The 12,180-nt window shown below is 35.3% G+C and overlaps 3 protein-coding genes across 3 annotated transcripts; 2 read left to right on the plus strand and 1 right to left on the minus strand.

Annotated features, from left to right (window-relative positions):
• Positions 1-876: 876 nt before the first annotated feature.
• Positions 877-3,005, plus strand: CBG18411 (the record flags this gene model as incomplete). The annotated part of the gene is made up of 4 exons (XM_045241751.1): positions 877-1,361; positions 2,302-2,368; positions 2,486-2,867; positions 2,920-3,005. The coding sequence occupies 4 exons, from the start codon at positions 877-879 to the stop codon at positions 3,003-3,005; spliced, it is 1,020 nt and encodes a 339-aa protein (XP_045096477.1).
• Positions 3,006-3,951: 946 nt separating this feature from the next.
• Positions 3,952-6,348, plus strand: CBG18412 (the record flags this gene model as incomplete). Its single annotated transcript, XM_045241752.1, has 4 exons — positions 3,952-4,436; positions 5,442-5,593; positions 5,781-6,206; positions 6,266-6,348. The coding sequence occupies 4 exons, from the start codon at positions 3,952-3,954 to the stop codon at positions 6,346-6,348; spliced, it is 1,146 nt and encodes a 381-aa protein (XP_045096478.1).
• Positions 6,349-9,078: 2,730 nt separating this feature from the next.
• CBG18415 lies at positions 9,079-10,824 on the minus strand (the record flags this gene model as incomplete). Its single annotated transcript, XM_045241753.1, has 3 exons — positions 9,079-9,167; positions 10,336-10,600; positions 10,741-10,824. The coding sequence occupies 3 exons, from the start codon at positions 10,822-10,824 to the stop codon at positions 9,079-9,081; spliced, it is 438 nt and encodes a 145-aa protein (XP_045096479.1).
• Between the last annotated feature and the right edge of the window lie 1,356 nt (positions 10,825-12,180).

Genomic DNA, 12,180 nt, shown 5'->3' on the forward strand with positions numbered 1-12,180 from the left:
TTTTCAAAAAAAAAACCGCTAATTTTCACACAATTCCGTCTAATTTTCACATTTCCTGCTCATTTGGGAGCTGAGATATAGCCATTTGACGTTTTGAAGAGTCGCAGACGACGAGACACTCTAGCTTTTGGTGTCGCCAGAGAGAAGACGCAGACGGTTAGAGTGTCTCGTTGTCTGCGTCTCTCACCGTCGAAATTTCGGAACCATATATATCATCTTCTAGATGAGCTAGAAATGTGGTTTTTGGACCAAAATGTTTATTTTGATTTATATATTTTCTAAATCTAAAAACTGAACGTACCTGGAAACTCGTTTTTGAATTTTTCACATTTTTGAAAAATCTTTTTCCACAAATTCATAAAATTTATAGAGGAAATTTAATTTCCCTCATTTCTGTCCAAATTCCAACCTTCTAGGTCTTCTAGGAGCCGAGATACAGCCATTTCAAACTTTTAAGGTGAGAGACGCAGACGACGAGACACTCTAGCTTTTGGTGTCGCCAGAGCGAAGACGCAGACAGTTAGAGTGTCTCGTTGTCTGCGTCTCTTCTCAACTAGTATATCTCGGCTCAAAACGAAGCTAGAAACCTCAAATTTTCACCGAAATGTGTAATTTTCGGTGTTTTCAGCTTAGTCCGAATCTCATTGATCATCTTCAGAAAACATCTCCTAGGCCGGATATCATATTAATCACCATTACCCAGAAGTCATACTTGTTTTTTTTCTCCCATTTCTAGGGACGTCATCTGACCCTATTCTAGACAGGAAGTCATCAACTACTACAGACTAATTTCCGCACCAAAATGTTTTTCTAGTTTTCAGCAGAACCTTCATTTTGTGCCTGTCACAAGCTTCCCTTCCATCAAAAATCGATAAAATGCAATCCTACGAGATCTCATTTCTCATCACTAAATTCGGCTTCTTTTTGGCAGTCTTCGCCAACTCGTTTTTGATCTACATCACTTTGTGCCACGTCCGAAAAATCGATGCCATCTATAAAACGATGGTGTCGTTCTATGCAATGCTGGGAATTCTGTTCTCCGGTTGGGAATTGATTGCGAAACCGTTCATGCACAACTTCAATGAGTCCATGGTGTTCTTTAGTCTCCGAACTACAGTATCCCAGAAATTCTTCCAATTCTCGATTGCCTTTTACGCCGGCATGAGTGAAGCGTTGATGGCGTTGATGGCCGCGCAATTTGTGTATCGATATTTGGTTAGTTGCCGAGCCGAACACTCGAAAAAGTATGAGCAGGGATCGGGACTACTGTGGATACTGTACCCGGCGATTCCGGGAATACTGTATTATTCCTCGTTTTATTTGTTCTGCTTACCCGATCATTATGCGGATAGTTATTTGAGGTTGGAATCTTTTTTCTTAATTTTTAGGGAAATCCAAGGTTTTGGATTTTTAGATTTTCAAATTGAATGACGAGATTTTTAGATTTTCAAATTGAATGACAAATGAGAAATGACACATTTCGCAAAAAGAATGACTTTTCTAGCACAATTCTCAGCAGAGTTATGGCCATTTGAAATTTTAGAGAGACGCAGACGGCGAGACACCCTGCGTCTCTGACTCTAACTGTCTGCGTCTCTCCTAAACTTCAAATAGCTGTATCTCGGCTTCTAGAAGAGCTAAAAAGATGAAAACTAGACAGAAATGTGTAAAAATAAACAGATTTTGTGAAAAAAGCCTTTTCTATGAATCTAAGAATTTGAAAATTCTTTGATTTTTTCATATTTTCTAACATTTTTTAAAAATGCATGCCATTTGATGAAACTAAAAATTTCAGAAATTTTTGTTAAAAAACGAAACTTCTAGCATTTCTAGAACCCGAGATATAGCCTTTTGACGTTTAGACGGTGAGAGATACAGACAGCGAGACGCTCTGACTGTCTGCGTCTCTCCTAAACTTCAAATGACCATAGTTCGGCTCCTAGATGAGCTAGAAAGATGAAAACTAGACAGAAATGTGTAAAATAAGCAGGTTTTGTGAAAAAAAGCTTTTTCTAAGAGTTTGTAAATTTTTTGATTTTGTCATATTTTCCAACATTTAAAAAAAGGTGTACCATTCAATGGAGCTTAAAATTTCAAAGTTTTTTGTAAAAAAACAAATCTTCTAGCATTTTTAGAACCCGAGATACGCAGACAACGAGACACTCTAACTGTATGCGTCTCTCCTAAACTTCAAGTGGCTGTATCTCGGCTTCTAGAAGAGCTAGAAACGTTGTTTTTTAAATAGATTTTTAGCGAATTTTGAGTATTTTCAGAAGATTTTTGAAAACTTCTCTTTTTCAGGACCGAATTCCAGTTCAGCTATGGCTTGGACGTTTCCACGGTTCCTCGATTTGTTATTCTTTCATATGTGAGTTGAAATTCTAACAGAAACTTTCGGGACAAAAGTCCTCCTGATTGCCAGAAAGGCTAGAGAATATAGAAAAATACAAATGTTCAGCAGGTTGTCATTCTTAGAGAATTCCAGAATTTGGATGGATCGATTCGCTGGAAAAATCTGTGTTTCCTGGCACAAGCCGTATTTATCCTGGGCTTTCATTATTTGATAATTGTACTTTTTGCAATCAAAATGCATTTTCAATTAAAAAAGAAACTTTCCGAGTACTCGACAACATATTCTCGACTTCAAAATCAAATATTTCTTGCATTAATTCTTCAAACTTTAATTCCAACATTCATTTTCATCCTTCCAGCTGGTCCCATCTTTTTTGGTCCCCTTTTATCACCGATTTTCGATTTTCCGATTCGCCTAAAATCCGGATGGTTATGCTCGATTTTCAGTGTCTATCCTGCCATTGATTCCATTGTTTTTATGGTGGTTGTGAAGGAATACAAGAGGAGTGCTACAAGTAAAAACAAACTGTGTAGCCGAAACTACGGTAATCCTCTGAACAATTTCAGATCGAGTGGTGGGCGTTTTCAAACCGAATGTACAGTTTTCAGCGCAAAGTTTCACTATTGATGTTAGATCGAGACAAGTGTTGTGATCATTTTTCTGAAGATTTCGAAATAAATTTGCTTAACTTTTTTGTTATTTTTGAATTTCCGAAAAAAAAAATAGGTCTAGAGCTCCAAAACTGTCCAAAAATTATCTTTCTAGCATATCCAGAAGCCGAGATACAGCCATTTGAAGTTTTAGAGGCTAGAGACGCAGACAACGAGACACTCTGCGTCTCTCACGAAGTTAGAGTGTCTCGTTGTCTGCGTCTCTCGTAAACTTCAAATGACCATAACTCGGCTGAAAATTGAGCTAGAAAGCTCATTCTTTTTGTAAAAGGTGTGTAATTTTGTTCATTTTTTGTTTGCAAACAAAATAGCGATTTTCAGAAAATTTTGAAAATTTCGATTATTTGAAAATAATTAATTTTTTTTCTAAAATTACTGTTTTTCTAGTTTCTTAAGAATCATTTTGCATCAAAAATCACTTTCATAGCACATCTAGAAGCCGAGATACAGCCATTTGAAGTTTTGGAGGCTATAGACGCAGACAACTAGACACTCTGCGTCTCTCATTGAGGTTAGAGAGTCTCGTCATCTGGGTCTCTCCAAAACTTCATATGGTCAAAACTCGGCTGAAAATTGAGCTAGAAAGCTCATTCTTTTTGTAAAATGTGTCATTGTTGATTGCTAATCCGAAAGTCACCAAAATCAAAAATTGCAGATTTTCAGATTTTCAGAAAACTCTTTAAAAATTTGTTGAAGAATTTTGATAACTTTAAAGCTTCAAAGAAAGTCGAAATTTTATAATTTTCAGGTTTTCAGTGACGATTTTCTGACTTTTCTAGATTCATTATAGTCAAATCTGTCGTTTTTTTTGTTTTCAGACAATTTTCTCATTTCCTTTGTTGAGAAAAAAAAATTGTATCTTCTAAAAAATTGTATTCAACGAAATATATTATTTCGTCATTCTGAAAATCTGAAAATCTTTCTAAAATGCAAAACTTCGAATATTCTCTGATCATCTCAAAGATCGCATTCTTCACAGCGATTTTCACCAACAATTTTTTGATCTACCTGACACTCTTCCATACGAAAAAAATCGATAATACCTACAAAAAAATGATCGCATTTTTAAATTTCATCGGACAAATTTTCTCGGGCTCCGAGCTCATTGCTCAGCCTTTCATGCACAATTTCAATAGTTCGATAGTTTTCTTTAGCTTTCGAACTACAGTATCCCAGAAGTTTATGCAGTTCACACTGGCTTTTTACGCCGGATTCGTTGGATTGATCATTTCTTTAATGGCTATTCAATTTTTCTACCGGTTTTTGGCACTTTTTCATTCAAAAATATCAAAAAAATTCGAGGGAAAGGGGATTGTTATATGGATTATTTATCCTTGGATTCCCTGGTTTATTTATTTTATATCGCTTTATTTATTCTGTCAAACGGATGATTTTGCGGATAGTTATGTGAGGTTGGAATCTTTTTTCTTAATTTTTAGGGAAATCCAAGGTTTTGATTTCTAGATTGTCAGATTAGAAATTAAAAATGATCCATTTCACAAAAAGAATGACATTTCTAGCTCAATTCTCAGCAGAGTTATGACTATTTGAAGTTTTAGAGAGACGCAGACGGCGAGACACCCTGCGTCTGTGACTCTGACTATCTGCGTCTCTCCTTAACTTTAAATGGCTGTATCTCGGCTAATACATGAGCTAGAAAGATGAAAACTAGACAGAAATGTGTAAAAATAAACAGATTTTGTGAAAAAAGCCTTTTCTATGAATTTGAAAATTTTTTCATTTTTTTTCATATTTTTGAAATTTTTTTAAAAGGCGTACCATCCATTTGATGGAGCTTAAAATTTCAGAAATTTCTGTAAAATAACGAACTTTTAGCTCTTCTGGCAGCCGAGATATAGCCTTTTGAAGTTTAGAAGGTGAGAAACGCAGACAACGAGACACTCTAACTGTCTGCGTCTCTCTTAAACTTCAAATAGCTGTATCTCGGCTTCTAAAAGAGCTAGAAAGATGAAAACTACACAGAAATGTGTAAAAATGAGCAGATTTTGTGAAAAATAGCATTTTCTAAGAATTTGAAAATAGAAAGATGAAAACTGGGAAAGTCTGAAATTATAGAAAAATCAAAGTTTAAAAAAAATTTTTTATTTTTTATTTTATCAACTCGATAAAATTCAAATTCTGCTAGAAGAGTGCATGAAAATGAATTAAAAAATACCAGTTTTTGAAAAACCTAAAATTTTTTATTTTTTGCAATTTTCCAAAAAGTGCTTTTTTTCAAAAATTGTTTTTTAAACTATTGGATATTCTGAAATTCGAATTTTTGAAAGCTTAAAAAACTTGAAATTTGGAAAATTCTAGAACCCAAGTTTCGAATATTTTAGAAATTTCAAAATTCCAGAAATTCCAGAAATTCAGTATTTTCAAAAAATCACATTTTCAGAAAACTCTTTTTTCAGAGCGGAAATGTTTTCCAGTCACGGTCTGGAAATTTCAAATGTTCCCCGTTTTATCTCAGTTTCATATGTGAGTTTTCAAATTTCCAGATACATATTGCCAAAAAATGACAGAATTAAAGAGTTTTCAAAAATCTCAAAAACCCATATTTCAGGTTTAGAAATTACTGAAAAATCAAGATTTTCAGCAGATTTTCAGCTCAGAAAACAACAGAACTTTCTTGAAAACTCTGAAATTTAAATATTAAATGCTCAAAACTTTTTGGAAAAATGGAACCTTTTGGGCTACAAAAATCAAATACAAAAATCAAAAAACCCCAAAGACGTTTCTAAAAATTCCAGAATTTGGATGGATCGCTTCGCTGGAAAAATCTGTGTTTCCTGGCACAAGCCGTATTTATCCTGGGCTTTCATTATTTGATAATTGTACTTTTTGCAATCAAAATGCATTTTCAATTAAAAAAGAAACTTTCCGAGTACTCGACAACATATTCTCGACTTCAGAATCAAATATTTCTTGCATTAATTCTTCAAACTTTAATTCCAACATTCATTTTCATCCTTCCAGCTGGTCCCATCTTTTTTGGTCCCCTTTTATCACCGATTTTCGATTTTCCGATTCGCCTAAAATCCGGATGGTTATCAAATTTCCGGATGGTTATAAAATCCGGATGGTTATCAAATTAAATCAAATTTTCAGTGTCTATCCTGCCATTGATTCCATTGTTTTTATGATGGTCGTGTCCGAGTACAGTAGGATTATTAAATGTGAGTTTAATATCTGTCTGAGCAAGCAAAATGAGCCCAAAAACTACCAAAATTTTCAGCTAGGATCATTGGAATCTTCTCCACATCTTCTCCAATACCAACTCACAGCTCTACCATAAATGTTCGAGTCAGTCCTGTATAAATATTGTTTTATTATGTTGCAATACATTTTCATAAAATATACATTAGTTCCTCCACTTCTGTCAATAAACCAACTCTTTAGCTCGTCTGGGACCCGAGATACAGCCGTTTGAAGTTTAGGATGCGAGAGAAGCAGACAACGAGACACGCTGCGTCTCTCGCTGGGCAAGAGAAACGCAGACATCTGAACTTCAAAGCGCGATCCGGAAGCTTGTAAGATCTTTAATTCCTTAAATGTCTTCGTGTCTCTTCTTGACTCTTCAAATCATCACTAATCACCCCAGAAGTCATATCCCATGCCCTCCTTGACTCCAAAATGATTGACAGGTGAAGTCGTAAGACTACTGTAATTATAGTGTCATGTCAGATTTGTTATAGTGTCATAAACAAATCGAGATGTCTAGAGGGCCCTTCTTCACATGTTTCCCAGGAGCACCCACCCCCGCACAGCCAATATATAAGGCGCCAGCCAAATCATTGAACATCCGATGTCTCCGGAACATTCTAGAATGGTTTAGACCAGCCATTTCTAATGGAACCCCGATTGGGATCCTAGACCTTTTATCGATTCTTCTGATTATTCTCTCTATCATATTTTTCTTCGGATTGCCCTTCGTCGATTCAAGGGGATCTCAATGTCTTCAAAATTGCTTCGTAGCCAAAAGAGTAGCCAGAAAGAGAAAACGAAAACGGTAAGACTTTTAATATATATTTTTAATCCTAAAAAAAAAATTATTTCCAGACGAATCGCTTCACCATCGCCAACGGGACGTAATCTAGATAGCTCTTACCAATTTGGAAGCTCCACAGCTTAAAAAAAAGAGCTCAAATCAATTTTAGAAGAGACAGAAGGAAATGATGGTGAAGATGGGATACTGTTGTGGAAAAGAATATACCTATTATGTCTTATAATAGTCAACACCCGATATATGCAAATTGTGAGAACAAATTATTAATCAAAGGGGTACACATTTGTTTTCGCGATTTGTTTGGAGATAGAGCCGACTATCAATGGTGGGCCTATGGCAGCAAAATCACGATACCGGAAGTGGAACATTTGTCTATGTGCATTAAGACTAAGAATGCGGAGAGTGGAGAAGCGTTTTATGACCTAAAATGTGAAGAAGTTCAGTTCTGCAATCAGCACTTCAACAAAAACTCATAAACTTCATCAATGACAACACGGAAATCCCTCAACCAGTCACAGTGCGAGTGGTGCGTTCCAAGCAAATCGCAATGGATGTTTCGGACCACAACTAAAGTCTATAACTCGATTATTGATGATTATTGCTTTGAAATTATTTTGTATGAATAAATGTATCTAATTATGACACTAGATTTTGTTGTATATAAGAAAATATAGACCAAGTCCTCTATTTTGGTCCAAAAACCAGTTCTTTAGCTCCACTGGGAGCCGAGACACAGCGTTTTGAAGTTTAGGAGGCTAGAGACGCAGACTACGAGACACACTGTGTCTCTGACCTCCCAAACTTCAAGAAGCCATATCTCGGCTCCTAGAAGCGCTAGAAAGCTGGTTTTCGGACCAAAATGATTGTAAAAGCATCCCAAAAAAAGCAATCAAGCAGTTTTTTGAGCGCATATTCTCAGACAGCAGAATTATCACAGAATTAAAAAAACTTCATTAGTCAAAACTTTATTCTAGTTATTCCAATTCACTCTTCTTCGCTCCTTTTTATCTTGTCCGCCTTAGCCGCTTCCTCACGATTGGTCATGACCTTGTTCTCACAGAAGCTGTTGATAGTGCATTCCTGGAAAAATTCTAGTAATTTCTGTTCAAAAACCAGAGAAATCGGTTATTTGGCAGCCGAGATACAGTAATTTGAAGTTTTGGAGGTTAGAGACGCAGTGTGTCTCGTTGTCTGCGTCTCTTACCTCCTAACTTCAAATGACAATATCTCGGGTTCTAGACAAGCTAGAAACCTGTTTTTTTGTACCAAAATGTTCCTGAATAGGGGAGAAATCAGAAAATCCACAGAAATTTCAAAAAATCAAATTTCTAGTTAATCTGAAAGCCAAGATACAGTTGGAGAGATCTGGGACCTAGAAAGTTCAAATTTCGAAAAATTAGAAAAAATTACTAGTTTCTCATTGACATGCATCACAGCTCCGAAGTTATCAAAATGACCTAGCTCTTCTAGCTCTTCTAGAAGCCAAGATACACCAGTTTGAAGTTTCAGAGAGACGCAGACAGTTAGAGTGTCTCGTCGTCTGCGTCTCTAGCCTCCTAAACTTCGAAGCGCTGTATTTCGAGCTAGACGAGCTAGAAAGCTGGTTTTTTCTTTCATAGAAAACTTTGAAATTTCAAATTTCACCAAATGGTACGCCTTTTCAAAATTTTTTCGAAATTTTGAAAAAATCAAAAAATAACCAAATACTTAGAAACAACTATTTTTCACGAAAACTGTCTAGTTTGCATCGTCCTAGCCCACCTAGAAGTCAAGTTCCAGCCATTTGAAGTTTTGAAGAGACGCAGACAACGAGACACCTCTAACCGCCTGCATCTGAAGCTAGAGTTTCTCGTTTTCTGCGTCTCTCGCCTCCTAAACTTTGAAACGCTGTATTTCAGCTTCTAGATGAGCTAGAGAGTTGGTTTCTGAACAGACTTAAATAGGAAATATAGTTAAAAAAAGGAAACAAAGGAACTTAACTTAAAAAAGGAACTTAGGAAATATAGTTTATTTAATGATTTAAAAACGAAAAACAGAACAAATTAATTTATACAGATCGACTTTTGAAAACTACAGTAGCCACGGTAGCAGGAGAACTCCTCTTGAACATTTGTTGTAGTTTTTTGCGCATCTGAAAACGTACTTTTTTTCGAAGAAACTGAAACTGAAAAAAAATCATTACCGGAGAGCTGAAAAAGTACAGTAACCAAGGTTGAACAAGTGTCAAACCATCACTAACAAATGGGCGAATAATTGAAAGATACGGTAGATAATCGGAATGCTCGAAAGTGAGCATTCCGATGCTTAGAAAATTCCCAATCACTTGGATAATCAAAGGATTGAGGTGATTTCGAGGAAATTGGATTCTGGAAAAAAACAGTTCAAGAATTTGAGAATTCAAAATTTCAATTTTCAGAAAATTTAAAATATTTAGAAGGATTTTCAGATTTCTAAGAAAATCGAAACTTCAAATTTTCAGGTTTTCACAATTTTCAAAATTTTCAATATTTCGGAAAATCTTTAAGTTTGAATCAAAAATTTCAGATTTCCTGATTTTCTGGCTTTCCAAATAATCGGGATATTCAGGTTTCGAGATTTTCGAAAATTTCAGGTTTTCATAGATTCTGAGATTCTGAAATTCTGAGATTCTGAGATTCTGAGATTCTGAGATTCTGAGATTCTGAGATTCTGAGATTCTGAGATTCTGAGATTCTGAAATTCTGAAATTCTGAGATTCCGAGATTCTGAGATTCTGAGATTCTGAGATTCTGAGATTCTGAAATTCTGAGATTTTGAGATTCTGAGATTCTGAGATTCTGAGATTCTGAGATTCTGAAATTCTGAGATTCTGAGATTTTGAGATTCTGAAATTCTGAGATTCTGAAATTCTGAGATTCTGAAATTCTGAAATTCTGAAATTCTGAGATTCTGGAATTCTGAGATTCTGAGATTCTGAGATTCTGAGATTCTGAAATTCTGAGATTCTGAAATTCTGAGATTCTGAGATTCTGAAATTCTGAGATTTTGAGATTCTGAGATTCTGAGATTCCGAGATTCTGAGATTCTGAGATTCTGAGTTTCTGAGATTTTGAGATTCTGAAATTCTGAGATTCTGAAATTCTGAGATTCTGAAATTCTGAGATTCTGAAATTCTGAGATTCTGAAATTCTGAGATTCTGAGATTCTCAGATTCTCACAATTAACAGATTTTTAAAATTTTTAGTTTTCTGATTTTCTGATTGTTTAACGTCTTCCAGATTTAAATATTTTTCAGGTTTTCAAATCTTCAGATAGCTTACCTGCTTTATAAGCCATCACCAATTTTCGATGTTTGACAAAAACGAAACTAGACAAATTAGCCGCCAAACTAGTAACTATGGTAACTATCATAAATGGAATTAAAATTGAGTAAATTTCCCAAACTGGCATTCCAGAAGTCAGTAAAAAATAATCCGTCGAGTTCTGATATGAGAATTTGGAATCATAATTCAGAGCAACTTTTGTGCTCAAAAATGGAAGAAAGATGAGGAAAATAACTAATAGCCAACTGTATTTCTTCCAGATCTGAAAAATCCAAAAATTCAAAAAAAAAATTGTTTTTTGAAAATTTTCAAAAATAATTATCTTTTTTTTCTAGATTTTTAATGATTTTTGAAAAGGATGTTTCGAAAAATTGAAAATTTCCAAAAACAAAATTAACTCACTGGTTCAAAAAATGTGAAATTCAAAAGTACAGTAAGACGGTTCAGAGTGATAATTGTGGTCATTCCGTATTGCATAAATGCCATTTGATAGCCAGTTGAAAATATAAAAGCCATTGGAAGATATTTGTCTGAAAAAGTTTTTTTTCGGATTTCAGAGTCTTCAGAATATCAGCATTGCTGGAAATTCAGTTTCAAGAAATCTTGAAATGCTGAAATTCAAAAAATCTGAAGTTTCTAAAAACTAGAAGTTTCAGAAAATCTGAAACTCCAAAAAATCTGAAACTCCAAAAAATCTGAAATTTTGAAAATTGAAATTTTGAATTCTCAAATTCTTGAACTGTTTTTTTCCAGAATCCAATTTCCTCGAAATCACCTCAATCACTTTGATTATCCAAGTGATTGGGAATTTTCTAAGCATCGGAATGCTCACTTTCGAGCATTCCGATTATCTACCGTATCTTTCAATTATTCGCCCATTTGTTAGTGATGGTTTGACACTTGTTCAACCTTGGTTACTGTACTTTTTCAGCTCTCCGGTAATGATTTTTTTTCAGTTTCAGTTTCTTCGAAAAAAAGTACGTTTTCAGATGCGCAAAAAACTACAACAAATGTTCAAGAGGAGTTCTCCTGCTACCGTGGCTACTGTAGTTTTCAAAAGTCGATCTGTATAAATTAATTTGTTCTGTTTTTCGTTTTTAAATCATTAAATAAACTATATTTCCTAAGTTCCTTTTTTAAGTTAAGTTCCTTTGTTTCCTTTTTTTAACTATATTTCCTATTTAAGTCTGTTCAGAAACCAACTCTCTAGCTCATCTAGAAGCTGAAATACAGCGTTTCAAAGTTTAGGAGGCGAGAGACGCAGAAAACGAGAAACTCTAGCTTCAGATGCAGGCGGTTAGAGGTGTCTCGTTGTCTGCGTCTCTTCAAAACTTCATCTCAACAGCGAGCTGAAATCCGAAGCGAGCAGGAAGAATTTGAGCCCGTGAGATGCTCCATCCAAGGTGACACCTCTTACAAACAGTACGAACATTATAAAGTACGGTAGGATTACTGTAACATATGCCAGTTTTCCCACGAATTTCATTCCTTTCGTGATACAGAGTACGGTAATCATCCATCCGATAGCCATCGCGACGAAAATCGGCCAATTCAGAGTGTTGACATCGAGAAGGCCTTTGGAGGGACGGATTATGAAGTTTCTGGAATTCAAAAATTCCCAAAAAATCTCGGTTTTGACCACATTTTTAATTCAAAAAGTGCTTTCCATCACGATTTTCAGCATTTGAAGACCAAAAATTTGACTCAAAAGCCTTAAAAACCCTATATACCCCTGAAGGATTCGAACTTTTGACCCCTCTGCTCCAAAGTCAAACCTCTTACCCACTGCGCCAAGTATGCGAGGCGAGCGGCGTCCAGCGTGTGCCCTTATAACCGCGCTTT

This window comes from Caenorhabditis briggsae (genome assembly GCF_000004555.2).
Source record: "Caenorhabditis briggsae complete genome, chrII, whole genome shotgun sequence".
NCBI lineage: Eukaryota > Metazoa > Nematoda > Chromadorea > Rhabditida > Rhabditidae > Caenorhabditis > Caenorhabditis briggsae.